The 14,132-nt window shown below is 54.6% G+C and overlaps 1 protein-coding gene across 4 annotated transcripts in view; it reads left to right on the top strand.

Moving 5' to 3' along the window:
- CAPZB (capping actin protein of muscle Z-line subunit beta) overlaps positions 1-11,522 on the top strand; it is a 149,882-nt gene extending 138,360 nt beyond the window's left edge. For 2 of the 4 annotated variants that reach the window (XM_003733354.6, XM_035307976.3), the window contains exons 7-10: positions 5,281-5,346; positions 6,061-6,137; positions 7,471-7,583; positions 10,685-11,522. In XM_003733354.6, the coding sequence (XP_003733402.1) occupies positions 5,281-5,346; positions 6,061-6,137; positions 7,471-7,573 (246 nt within the window). In that variant the 3' untranslated portion in view covers positions 7,574-7,583; positions 10,685-11,522. The remainder of the gene's footprint in view (positions 1-5,280; positions 5,347-6,060; positions 6,138-7,470; positions 7,584-10,684) is intronic. The other 2 variants (XM_002750368.6, XM_035307977.3) reach the window with 1 other exon arrangement.
- Positions 11,523-14,132: the final 2,610 nt, after the last annotated feature.

Genomic DNA, 14,132 nt, shown 5'->3' with positions numbered 1-14,132 from the left:
GGGGTGGTGTCTGCAGTCCTAGCTTCTTGGGAGGCTGAGATGGGAGGATCACTTGAGCCCAGGAGTTTGAGCTTATAGTGAGCATTCCAACCTGGGCAGCAGAGCAAGACCCTGTCTCTAAAAAAACATAAATTTTAATTTTTTTTCAAAAAAAAAAAAAGGAAAGATTATTGTAGAGTAGAAATAAAAAATGTTTTTACACACCATTTTATGCTCAAATAAATAACTTTTGCCAGGCGTGGTGGCTCATGCCTGTAATCCCAACACTGGGAGGCCATGGCGGGCAGATTGCTTGAGCTCAAGAGTCTGAGACCAGCCTAGGCAACAAAGTAAGACTCCATCTCTACAAAAAAATACAAAAATTAGCCAGGGGAGGCAGCATGTACCTGTAGTCCCAGCTACTCAGGAGGCTGAGGTGTGAGGATGGCCTGAGCCTGGGAGGCAGAGGCTGCAGTGAGCCATGATAACCACACTGCACTCCAGCCTGGGCAACACAGCCAGACCCTGTCTCAAAAAAAATGAAAACAACAACTTTTACTGCTACTATCATGTATCTTGCAAGGAGAGACTTTAAGAATATGTACAATTCTAGATTCAGAATTTTCCTAAACCAGGCAACCCTAACTTTCCCTGGGAGGCCAGCTGACCACCATCTTCTGGCCTGGCTGCACATCGAGTCCTGGCTGACCCACAGCGCAGCGTGGTGACCAAGAGGACGCCAGAGGCCAGAACAGTCGTGGGGTTGGAGCTGTGCTATGACAGCCGGTGACACCTGCCATTCTGGCAAGCCCTGCCCTGGGCCTTACATTTGTTTATTTAGTGCAAGGTAAAGGCAAGGAAATAGAGACACAGGCGAGCCTGGGCCCTTTCCTCGGGGGCTGCAGCACAGGAGCTGTGGGGCCTCAGAGCTGTTGAGGGGGCTGTGCTGGAAGATGCTGCGTGGCAGTGGGAGCTGCAGTATATTACCCCCCACCCCCACCCTGGGAAAAGGCTGCCGGTTTTGGTTTCTAAACCCTTGGCCGTGTTAGGGCCCCGGGGAGGAGGAGAGGTGCCTGCTGGGGATGCGTGGGCCAGGTTCTTGCTTCAGACTCCGTTAGAACCACCTTGTGGAACATCTGTGCAGCCATAGCACATAAAAATGTTTTCCTTCTGGCAGCCACTTTTATAAGGATGTAATAAAATATGCATTGCACAGAGCCTTCTATTTTTGGTGGGTCGGTATTGCCAGTGAGCTGACCCTGACCAGGTGTGGAGGGGCATGGGCGGGTGGGCAAAGGCTATGGAAACATGGCCGGGTGCTCTGAGCCCTGTGCCCCTCGCTCCCCAGGTGGCGTCTCCTTCCTGCCCCAGCCCCTGCGTGGCCATTGATGTGGGCTCAGCTTCCCTACCATGGGCTGAGGCCCCCTGTGTTCTGGGGAGTCCTTCAGCCCCTGGGGACAGTGCTGCACACGGCGAGACCGAGCAGCCTTCTCCACCTGACCTCGTCTACCTTTGGCAGCCAGAGGGTTTCCCTTGTTTGCTGGAAGATGACTTGATTCTGAAACACAAAGATGGGAACCAAGAGGCCAAATTACTGATGAGACTGAACTTGCCCCAATGACCCTGGGCCTCACTTTGGGCTGTTGGTGTCCGTTTAAAATGGGTCCCACAGTGAGCTCAAAGCCCTCTTCCCTTCCCTGGGATGGCCGGGAATCTGCCCTCTGCATGGAGCTGGGGAGGAGGAGAGACTCCGATTTGCTAGAAGGGCCTCATTCATTTCCATCCAACCCCCAGGTTCCCTGTCCGCAGGGCTGACTTCACCCAGCCCTGAGCCCAGGCACCTTGACCACCTCCAGGTGGGAGAGAACACACAGTCCCTGGGGGTCGGCATCCAGAAGTTCTTTTTGAAGATGGGTGGATGGAGCCCCTCCCTCCTGAGGGTGCCCCCCAGCTCCTTTTCAGCAGACAGCCTACCCCATTGTCTTGGCAGCAGCCTTTTACTAGTGGCAGATGATGTTCCACGCCCAGCAGGTTCTGGAATGTTGCTCTCACCTGGACCGCCTCTTTGTTAGATGCCACTCCCTTTCTCGGACCCCATGGTGCTCTGGAGCACATGGCTTTGTGAGCAGATGCCTGTCAGGGACAAGGGACAGCTCTATCAGAACAGACCAAGCCCAGCCTGCCAAGCTGTGATGTTCTCTCACTGCTCGGTTCCCCCTCTGCCATCTGCAGCGACATAGGTGAGGTGTGTCCCCTGGCAGACAGCAGGCCTTCAGAGCCCTGCCAGAGTCTCTTAGGTCTCTCTCACACACCCACATCCCCTGTCCCCTGGCCTGGACAGCCCTAGTTCTTTCCCATTTCTTGGTGTCAGACCTTTTCAGTAGATGAATTCTAACTTGTTCAAAGCTTTTAAAACCCAGTGCCTGAGCAGGGCACAGTGGCACACGCCTGTAGTTCCAGCTATGTGGGAGGCTTAGGTGGAGGGTTTCAGGAGTTCCTGTCCAGCCTGGGTGACACAGCAAGACTTTGTCTCTTAAAAAAAAGAAAAATTTTAAAAAAAAGCAGTGCCCTAAACAGAATCCAGCCCTGCAGATGTAGCTGGGCCGGGACAGAACAGGGAACCACTGCCTTCCCCAGCAAGCGTTGGAACCTGGTGTCGGCAGTGTCTTCGTCATGTGGTGGGGTGGGAATGCTGCCCTAATCTGGGCACGAGTAACAGTGTCATTTATGCACCTTCGGGTTGCACAGAAGCTTTCCTAGCAGCCACATCGCATCCTGGTCAAACTTGAAATTGTCTAAAAACCACATGTCTCTTCATAGGATCTGTTTGCAAGTCAGCAGTTCCCCATTTTGTGCTGCATGAAATGTACACCTGAGCCTAAATATCTAGTTTGTGTTTGCCCAGGTACATTTAACTGGCGTGCTCAAGTAGGAAGAGCAGAGGTGTCAGAATCTAACAGCGCTGTATGGTTCTTGCATCTTGAAGCTTCAGTTTCCTTGGGTTTAAAACAGGATTCCCAGGAAGATGAGGGAGCAAGGTGGCCGCCGGTAGCTGCGCTCGTTGTGTGACTAGCCCGGGTTTCTGGGTTCTGTAGTGACCCTCTGACCATCTCAACCCTTGGCAGTCGATAGGTTGCTGCTAATTCTCAGCTGGGCCTTCACTTAATCTTGGACAAACAAATTGACCAAAGGCAGAGACTGCTACAGGGTGCCGTGTCACATATGCAGTGCACACATCGTTCTGTGCCAGTGAGCTGACCCTGACCAGCTATGAAGGGGAGGGGCGGGGTGGGCAAGGGGACGGGAAACGTGGCCAGGTGCCCACCCCTATCAGCAGGCCTCCACCCTGCCCTTCCTCTCAGCCACAGGAGCAGGACGGTAGATGGGAACCTGCCAGAAGGATGCAATCCTCTTTAAGTAGTTCTGTTTTCTTTTAGCCCAGCATCCAAACCAAAAAAGGTGTTCTCGTGGAAGGGCTTGTTCACAGTGAGCCTGGCTGGCTCCTCGTGATCTCTGACTTTAAAATGTGCCAGCATATGATTTTAACAAGACCATCAAAAATTGTTATCTGGATCAGTTTCAAGCTAGCATTTACTTGGCAGAGTTTATTCTTCCTTATTTGACAAAAGTCAGGTCGGCTGGGCCCGGTGGCTCATGCCTGTAAACCCAGTACATTGGGAAGCCAAGGGAGGTGGATCACCAGAGGCTGGGAGTTCAAGACCAGTCTGGCCAACATGGCGAAACCCTGTCTCTACTAAAAATATTTTTAAAAAAGCCAATTAGCCAGGCTTGGTGGGAGGGACCTGTATTCCCAGCTTTTGGGGAGGCTGAGGCAGGAGAATCACTTGAACTTGGGAGGCGGAGGTTGCAGTGAACCGAGATAATGCCATTGCACTCCAGCCTGAGTAACAAGAGGGAAACTCTCAAAAAAGAAAAAAGTTGGGTCATCCACTGGCGCCCTCTAGTGTCAAGGGTTGCAGTCACAGGATGGGTTTGCCCAAGCCTGGAAGCCTGGTTGTTGATAGTAGCTTGGTTCTCTCCTGCCCTCTGCTCTAACCGGGTCCTTTTCTCCTTTCCCAGCCTGAAAGTCATTCTCCCTAATGAGGAGAAGTAGAAATGGGTGAGAAGCAACAGGGCCCTTACCCTCTGAGCACAGTATCTGCCCTGCCAGCCTCGCCCCTGTTCTCTGGGTTCTAAAGAGAGAACCCCGCCCTTTGCTGTTTTTTTTTTTTTAATCGGTTTGAACTCATTTTGAGCTCTGCCCCTTCTGATGCTGCTCTTTTCTTCCTTTTTGATTATTTCAGCTTCCACATTTCATTTCAACAGCACTGGTCATGGTAGCTGCGCCTTCTTATCTTCAGTGTAGTAATGTTGAGCATTTACGTGCCTAGCACTCTGCCAGGTGCCCTGTGAGTCACGAGACAGGCACATCTCTCCTTAAAGAATTTATATTCTTGTCAGGGAAATAAGGCTTCAGAGAAGAAAAGCAATCAGAAGTGCCGAATTCCTTCTTCTCTACCTGCCTCCATGCCTCCTTCCTCCTAGTTGAGATGATTGGGTCAGAGCCAGCTCTTTCTGGGCTTGGGAAGAGGAGATGGGGCTAGAGCTGCTGCCGCACCCCTCACAACCTCAGAGTCGGCATTGAGACTCTCTTGCTCAAACTCCCCTCGCAGAGTAGAATGAAACAGGCCCTGGAGCAAGGAAGGGTTTGACCCAGGCTCTGCCATTGCCGCCTGCGTGACTGGTGCGAGCCACTGCGTCCCTCTGGCCCGGAGTCTCTGTCAGAGGCTGTCAGTCCCTCTCTGCACGACCTGCAGCAGGTGGCATCACGGAGCCACCATTTGGGAGCATGAGGGCGCAGGAGCAGCACGGAAGCTTCCCCTGCAGTGTCAGGCGCTTCAGGTGGATAGCCGGGGCCCAGGCCTGGGCCTGTCAGTAGAGGCCTGAAGACAAACTGCGCGAGTCTTCTCCAGTTGGCTCGGGTGAGCCGGTGCCTGCCAAGGGCAGCCGCCCTCACGCTCCCTGCTGTGACTCGGGGCATCTGCCTGTCTACCGCAGGCAGCAAAACCTTCTCCCTTGCAAGTGGGGGCTCTGGGCTTCTGCCCACTGGGCTCTTTATGGTCTGAAACTGAAGTCATTTTGTGTTTCAGTTCCCAGGCCGCAAGAGTGACCTTGTCACACCTGCAGCTGGCGCCGTGGCAGGAACAAAGTCTCTCTGCAGACCATGGAGGTGGGCTGCACTGTCCGCCGTTCTCAGAAAGCCCTGGCTTTCTCTGACTTGGAATGCTTCTGTATTTGCAGATGGAGAAAGATGAGACTGTGAGCGACTGCTCCCCACACATAGCCAACATCGGGCGCCTGGTAGAGGTGAGTGGCCTGGGCTCTCTGGGCTCCTGCGTTGACCCATGGCAGTGACACTGCATCCCCGGAGCCGCCGTGCTGGCTGCCGCTTCTGCTGCTTTCTCCTAGCTCCACAGAAGCCGGCAGAGCGGGCCTTGGATTTTGCCCTGGCCTCAGATTTTCAGAGGCCTCTGATTTGGATGCCAGCAGGCTCCAGCTTCAGGGCCACCTCCTCCACCCCCCAAACCTGAGCTCCCAGAAGACTCTGTTCAGGCGCTGGCACTGGGGCACGCTATGTCTTGTCTGCCCTGATCGCCTGGGTGTGAACAGGCCCTGCACTGGGAAAGGAAGCAGGTCCCGGGAACGCAGTGGGCCTTGGCACAGCTTCAGTTTCGGCTGCCTCGGCCCTCCTGTCACCACGTTGTTTCGGAAGGAGGGGCGGTGCTCTCTGGTCTCACAGAATTGTTCACAAAATTAGTGGGGAGTCCGAGGGGTGATGATGTGGTTTAGACCAGCTCCCAGGCATGGGCAGAGTTGGCCGCCGGTACCTGGGTATTGGCTTCCTCCCTGCCTGAGGACGGGAAGGCGCCTGGAGCACAGATTGCAGGTGGAGCGCGCTCACCCATGTCCCAGAGCAGGCCTGTGCCGCCCTCCAGCGGCCACATTGGGGACTGCAGGGCTGGCAGGCCGAGGGAGGATGTGGGCCCGGGGTTCCTGACCATTTTGCCACATCCCTTCCAGGACATGGAAAATAAAATCAGAAGTACACTGAACGAGATCTACTTTGGAAAAACAAAGGATATTGTCAACGGTCTGAGGTAATGTACCAGAAGGCACAAGCTTTAGAAGCAGAAAGAGGGATTTGAACCCTGCCTCTGCCAGTTCCTAGCTGTGTGGCCTTGGGCCCGGGTTTCCTCGTTTGTAGCCTGCAGCACCCCTCTTCTAGGATTGTTATGCCAGTCTGGGGAAGTAAAGTCCTGGTGTGCCATCTGTACCCTCAGTAGCAGCTATCGGTCCCTACCTGCACCGTTGGTTTTCTGGGGCACATTCACTCTAACGGCCATTGGTGCCCTCGCCCCAGAGCCTCCTCAGGCCTGCAGTTTGTTAGTCCCCGTGCAAGAATGTGCCCAGCCCCTCCATCCTGGGCCTGGGGGAGCCTCGAGACCTCAGCCTGGGCCTTCTCAGGGGCCCCAGCCTCTCTGACGTCCTCTGCCAGTGCTCTGCTGGCAATGGCCAGTGTTCTGCACCGTCACACCCACCTGGTGCCCTTGGCTCTGCAGTGTCAGCCTGAACAAAGGCCGGGGCTCTCTGGACCCTCCAGGTCCATGGTGGACAGAGCCAGAGGCAGGCCTCTTGCATGAGGCCAGAGCCCAGTGGGGACAGTAAAGACGGCTGTGGAGTGAGCACTGGCCCTGGAGTCAGGAGGCCAGGATCTCCCCTAAGCTCTGTCATCCTGAGCTACGAAGCCTCTGGCACACCTCGAAGAGGCCCTTGTTTGATGGAGGAGGCGGGTCAGCTGAGGTGATGAATCTGGAGCACGCTCTGCAGTCGCGCAGCACCGTGTGAGTCCGGGCTGTGCTGTGCCCTTGGCGCCCAGCCCTCTCACCTATTGCCATGGCAGAGATCTCACAGCCCAGCCCGGAGGAAAGGCAGGATGCCGCTCTGGGGCGACCCTGGCTCATGGATTGGGGTGGGTGACAGCTTTCAGTCGCCTGCTCCACAGTTTTAAAACAGGCGGTGTCCTCCTTGGGCCAATGTCTTCCTGATCTCCTGCCCACCTCAGGGAGGCTTGGTTTCATGACCTGTGGCAGGTTCAGAGCCCCGTGGTCCCAGGTGTCAGGACGGCCACCTGCAGCCACTGCCCAGCCACACCAAACACACTTTCCCTCCTGGCCAACCTGCACAGTTCCCAGGCAGTGGCTGGGAAGTGAGGGAGACAAGCAGAAGAGCCTGCAGGGTGGTGGTAGCAAGCCCCTGAAAACCATGACCACTGCCCACGGCGATGCCACTCCACAGCCCGAAGCCGCCAGGGCACTCCCCTTCCGCCCCGTGGGTCTCCCTGAATTTCCTCCTCAGCTGTGGCCCCTGCATTCCCTGTGTTCTCGTCGTTCTCTTCCCTCCCGCCCCACTCATCTTGAACACTCTCTGTAGATCTGTTGATGCTATCCCTGACAACCAAAAGTTTAAGCAGTTGCAGAGGGAGCTCTCTCAAGTGCTGACCCAGCGCCAGATCTACATCCAGCCTGATAATTAGGCCGATCCAGGTACCCTGCCTGAGAGCCGCGAGACCCTCCCCACTAAACAGGACTCACCAACCCGCTGAGACCCTGCCGGTCTGGCTGCTGCTGCGCAGCCATTTAAACCACCACTAACCCCCACGTGTGCCCCCGGCCGGTGAGCAGCCGCATTCCTGTGGAGCCTCAGCCCCATGTGACACGGCACCAATCACGTGTGTGTTCTTTGCACTATGGGCGGAGGCTGGGTGTGGGGGAGACAGCTGATTTATTTGGCTTTTGCTTCTGAAGAAGCCCAGGCAGAGGGATGGATGCTGCCTCTCCAGCAGCAGCCACTTGTGTGCACTGGCCTGACTGTCCCCAGTGGGGGTCTGCCTGCACGCCACCCCCAATGCTTCAGAGGAGCCTCTGACGCTGGTGCAGGGGTCTCAAGCCAAATAAGACCCCTGCTCAGCACCGCATTGGCTGTCTGGGGCTAGCTGACTTGGAAGGGGTGACCTCACCCTCTGATCTCTAAGTTTCTGGGGTTGGAGGGCAGAGTCAGGGTTGGACTCCACCCTGGCCAGCCCCGACGCACTGCTGAAGCTGCCTGGATGCCCAGAGCTGATGCGGCCAGGACCAGCATAACCTTCTGCCCTAACGAGCTGCAGCTATTCCTTTAAACAGGTTACACTGATGGAAAGGAAAATAGCCTTGCTTGTTGGTAATGGCCAAGAACCATGACTTGAGCTTGTGACAGATCCAGATGCAGGGAAGGAGGCAGCATCCGTGGAGAGCAGGAGGGAACCTTGTTTGTAAAACGAAGGCATTTGGAACTCTGCCGGCTGGGGCTGCAGAGCCCAGGTCCAGGGGCTCTGCATTGAAGGCCCACCCCGGAAGGGGTGCAGTGGGCTTTCCAAGGTGGAGGTGGGGTCAGGCACTTAGAAAACCAGGTGAAGCTGCTTTTCCCAGGCCATGGGACTTAAGTGCACCAGTCTGGTCTGTGAGTACCAGCTTAAGGTCCAAGACTCTCTGGTCAGCCTCGTAATGGGGCCATCAGACATTTCCATCATGGCATGGAGAAAAAGACCCTTTTTAAAGTACACTGTGATGGTGCAGTTCCCTGGTCGCCCACTGGGGGCATCCTGGCATAGAAACCCTGGCAACCAGGTCTGCTCAGGACCGCTCCTCCCTCCCGCAGAGTCGAGCACTGTCTCTAAGCGCTGATTCAAGGTTGCTTGGCCATGACCTTCCCAAGCTCTGCCCCTTAAATGAGCCCCCTGCTCCTTCCACCCTCTACCATTTCACTTCTAACTTCCTGTGTCTAACTTGATTCTGGCTCTGGAACTTTCTCCTTTGTGGGGTCCGGCCAAGACCTAGTGTGCTTGGCTCTTCCTTCCCAGAAGAGCTGGTGACCACCCAGGTGCAGGGTCCCGTGCGCTGCTGCTTTACCCTCGCATCTCCTACTGGCCGTGTTGACCTCCTGCTGAGAGCTTGGCAAGAAGCCCTTGGGGGATTGGCTGAGATTTGGAGCCTGAGGGCCATGGGGGCTGATGCTTTGGCCGCTGCAGAGCCAGGGATAGTCCCGGGCAGATACTTAGAAACATGTATTTCCCCAGCATAAACCAAAATGTCTGCATTTCTCATGGGAGTTCTTTCGGTTGTGTGCAGCTTGCTTCCAGGTCTTGTCTCTGGCACCTGCTGAGTATTTTGAGGGCTCTTCCTGTGACTTTTAGGGATTCGGTAGCCAGAACGCAATCTGGGGTGCTGTTGCTTCTCCCAGGCCCTGCTTCACTTCCCTTGACCCATTTTTGCCTGTGGGGATTGATTTTTCTCACAATTCCTTCCCATGGCTAGTATGAGTCAAACGTGAGAGTCCAGCGGAGCACACCCTCGGTAGCGCTCTCCCTGAGCAGCCCTCTGCCCGCTCTTTCCACTGCTTCTAAACTGACACAAAACGTACATTTAGGAAGTCCTTGCCTAACCAGTATGTTGGGTAAAATCGACAAAATGATTAGAGAATTGCTAGGGGGGCATTTTTCTGAGCCTCACTTTCCTCGTCTGGAAATTGGGTTAATGGCTTTTTTTTTAAGCCTTGACTTTGTTGTTTTGCTGTTGTTGTAGAGACAGCGTCTCATTACGTTGCCCAGGCTGGTCTGCAATTCCTGGCCTTAAGTGATCCTCCCTCCTTGGCCTCCCAAAGTGCTGGGATTAATAGACTTGAACCACCACATCCGGCTGGGTCAATAGTTGAGACTCCCCCAGGATGCCTGGGATAATTAAATGAGATAATATATGTGAAAGGCCTTTTGTAAGCTGTGAAATCGTCACACCCCTTCATTGTTTCTGGTTTTGTTGATGAGGGTCTCCACACGTAGTTGAAGGCAGTCACCTCGAACGCTGGATTTGACAGCAGGGATCCCAGCGGCCCTCGGCTCTCCTGTGCCACCCTTTGCAGTCCAGGCTGAGGGTTTTTCTGGGCCAAGTGAACAGCGGATGGTGCCTCACAGCAGAAGCCTGAAAGCCCCTGCTGCCTGGGCCATGAACGCAGTGTGCTCAGACATGCAGAGACGCTGGTTCTTACCCACTCCCAGGGGTGGGCTCACGCTGCACCTTGCACTTGGGGGGTGAGGAATTCTCTTCTTCTGGGCAGGGCTGGGGCGACGGGGAAGCTTTTATAGAGAAACCTGCATGGCCTCAGAGTCCTCCCCTCTTAGCCCCTGGCCTGAGTCCCCAGCCAGCACCCAGGGTAGCAGTTCTGAAGCAGAGGGGCTTTGTTCCATTGTGCTTGGAAGCCCAGGAGCCACCTTGTTGCTTAGGGTGACATGGGGGCCTACACACAGAGGAGTGAACTTAGAATTCTAGTGACTATGGCTGGGTCACCGGAGGCCAGGGGCAGAGATGAGCACCTGTCCCTGTAAGCTGTATGACCTCCAACAGGGCCTAGAGAGGTGCCAAGGGTGCAGGTCTTGGCCATGTGCCCCTTTGCCCCTCTCTGAGGGGTTAGACGCCCAGCCCAGTGGCCCAGAGCCTCACCCCCGGAGGTGGGTCCATGCAGCACATCAGCCAGGCACTGGCATGGTGGCCCCCAGGCCCCAGCTGCCTCATACATCCCTGTTGAGTCTAATGATAACGCCTTTCCTCCCTTGCAGGTCTGTGCAGACTTTTGCAGACAAATCAAAACAAGAAGCTCTGAAGAATGACCTGGTGGAGGCTTTGAAGAGAAAGCAGCAATGCTAAACCTCTGCTTCACGCTAACCAGACGCCGTGCACTCGTTAGAGTCCTTTCTTAGAAAACATGTTTTCTGCTCCCTCCCTCGTCCCTTTCCTCCCCACAGGTCACATAACAGCTGCATCATTGACCGCACAGCGCCATCTCTCCCTGAGAATAAAGCCCCATAGCCACCCTCCTCCGGCTCCGAACCTGCTTCCGCCACACCTCGCTCTCAGCTCTCTCCACATTTCCATAGAGACCGTGTGGTTTTTGTTCACCCAGGGGCCCCGTTTTCCTCCCCATCCCCACATTTATAGCATAAAATCCACTGTCTGCCAGCCTCCCTTCCCTCCCACCTTTTTGTTACATTGGTGTAAAAAATGTAAAACAAAAAAATTTTATGAACTAACTGTGGTGTGTGAAAGAGAGAAGAAAAACTGGAAATCTGATTCTGTGTGTGTTTGGGAGTTGCTTGGGTTTGGGGGTCATGGGGAGAGGGGACAGCTCTGGGAGCAGAGGTGGCCTGCGGTGCCGTCCTGTGCAGACTCGCCCGTCCCACAGAGGCTGCGGGGTGGGGGCTGGGGGGGGCCCGCCGACCGTTCCGCTCTTCCGGCCAGGTGCTTTTCTGTCAATTTCTATGGAATGCAAAAGGAGGTTTTTGTTTTATTTTGTTTTTTTGTAAAGCTTAAGAAAAAAATCTACATCTTATACTTGAGCCTCCATACTTAAAAAAAAAAAAAAAAAAAAATCAATAAAAAGAAACTGGGACACAGTTAGCTCTGGCCTTCTGTGTTCCTTTTCGCCGGCCTCACTTTCCAAGCACGTGTGGCTTTGGCCGTGCGCTGGCTCCAGGCGGGGGTGTGTGTGGGGCCCCGCTTATGGCAGCAGAGAAGGCATCCAGACCCCGGCCCCACCACCCTGAGAACACACCGGGTATGTGATGAGGTGCAGGGTCCCCATCCCTTTCTGCTCTCCACCCTCGGAAGGCAGGGGCACCAGCAAATACCGTGTGCTAGCACTGCCCCACACACCTCCCCATGCACCTCCTGCCACCTTCCCACAGTGAATTGTGCAGATGTAAGGCAGCAGAGGTCACACACAGCTGTGGAGTCTCTGCCTTCTCTCCTCCAAACTGCCCCAGGGAGGATCCTAAGCAGATCTCAGAGTCCCTGCTGAGACAACCCCCATCTGTCTGGCCAGTCAGCGGGCTCCATACCCTGGCCAGCTCACCCATCTGAGGTCCCTAGCTCCTGGGTCTGATGCAGCATCTTTACGGAGTGCAAGTGCCATGGAAGACAGCAGAGAAGCCCCTGCCCCCTGGGTTCCTAGTGCCAGGTGGAGAACGCAGGCATGCTCCAGCCATGAGCCATGGGGGGGACACCCAGTGAGCCATTCCTCACGGGCACACAGATGCTGTGCTCCAGCCGTGGGTCATCTTAGCTGGGTGCCTGGCACACAGAAGGGGCTGGAAAAACAAACTTTGCTTTTCATTTTCTTTCATGGTAAGGTTTTATCCAGGACCATCGAGGTAGGTACACAGGCCACCGCAGTGGGGTCTTGTGGATGGAGAGAGAGACTGGGCTCAACTCCAAGGCAGCAGCATGGGCAAGTGGGGATTAGAGCCCAGGGGTGGGGGTGGGCAGTGGGTGGAAGTGACCAAGAGGAAACCTCAGGGGTCAGGGGCCTTCTGGCCAAACCCACCTAACAGGATTCTCACTGAAGACAGGATAGGATGACCAGACATCACCTGGGGGCGGGGATCAAGGATGAGGCCAGGTGAGGTGGCTCACGCCTACAATCCCAGCACTTTGGGAGGCCAAGTTGGGAGGATGGCTCGATCCCAGGAGTTCAAGGCTAGCCCGAGCAACGTAAACCCCATCTCTACAAAAATTAGCCAGGCGTGATGGTATGCGCCTGTGGTCCCAGCTACTTGGGAGGCTGGGTTGCGAGGATCACTTGAGCCTGGGAAGTTGAGGCTGCAATGAGCCAAGATTGTGCCACTGTACTCCAGCCTGGGAGACAGTGAGATCCTGTCTCAAAAAAAAGAAAAAAAAAACAAGGATGGACTTTCTTGTAAAATTGACTTAGCAAGAGATTGCTGAAACGGGGTTTGACAAGGACACACACGTGCGCCTGGGAGAAGGTTCAGGAGCCTGACCCAACTTTGGCCAAGCAAACAGTCTTTATCAGTTACCACTTCAAGAAGGTGAATCCCAGGCACGGTGGCTCACGCCTGTAAACCCAATACTTTGGGAGACCAAGGTGGGCGATCACCTGAGGTCAGGAGTTCAAGATCAGCCCGGCCAATGTGGTGACACGACGTCTCTACTAAAAATACAAAAGTTAGCCAGGCATGGTGGCAGGCGCCTGTAATCCCAGCTGTTCTGGAGGCTGAGGCAGGAGAATCGCTTGAACCCGGGAGGTGGAAGTTGTAGTGAGCCGAAATCATGCCATTGCTCTCCAGCCTGGGGAACAAGAAAGAGTGAGACTTCGTCTCAAAAAAAAGAAGTTGGACAAATGGAAAATGCCTTTCCTTGGACACATCAGAGGAACTGAGGTCACAAGGGAAACAGCCACCCTGAAGTCAGTAAGACGGGCACACCCAGAGAGGCCTCCTCTCCTGGAGGAGAGGCTGCTAGGCCGGGAGGTGCTGTGCACAACAGCGGTAATTCCACAGAACTGTGGAGGTGGAGTGGACTGCCTGATCTGAGAGTGACCCGTGGAGGCTCAGGCCCATTCTCAGGGGATTTCCTTTCAGGAAACCCACCAGCAGCTCCTTGAGCTGCCACTTTCATCAGCCAAACAATCCTGTGACCACAAACAATGCTTGAAACCCAGAAACTGTGACTGATACATGTCAGTCCTGATTTGCTCTGCTACCTAGAATCTTCCACAGGGACCCTCACTACCAGTTTTTTTTTTTTTTTTTTTTTTTTTTCATTTTTTGTAGAGATGGGGTCTCACCCTGTTGCCCAGGCTGGTCTCAAACTCCTAGCTTCAAGTGATGCCTCAACCTCAGTCTCCCAAATTGCTGGGATTACAGGTGTAAGCCACCATGCCCAGCCCTCACTGCTAGTGTTTTTTTGTTTTGTTTAGTTTTGTGATGGAGTCTTGCTCTGTCACCCAGGCTAGAGTGCAGTGGCGTGATCTCAGCTTACTGCAACCTCCGCCTCCCAGGTTCAAGCAATTCTCCTGCCCCAGTCTTCTGAGTAGCTGGGAGTGTAGGTGCCTGGCACCACACTTAAATTTTGTATTTTCAGTAGAGACAGGGTTTCACCATGTTGGCCAGGCTGGTCTCAAATGTGGGTGACCCCCATTCTGGGCACCGAGGAAGGAGAGCTAAGCAGACCCCTGGCACAATTAGTGCCTGAAGAATATCTTACTGC

Source organism: Callithrix jacchus, chromosome 7 (assembly GCF_049354715.1).
Source record: "Callithrix jacchus isolate 240 chromosome 7, calJac240_pri, whole genome shotgun sequence".
Taxonomy (NCBI): Eukaryota; Metazoa; Chordata; class Mammalia; order Primates; family Cebidae; genus Callithrix; species Callithrix jacchus.
This window is presented reverse-complemented; position numbering and strand designations above follow the sequence as displayed.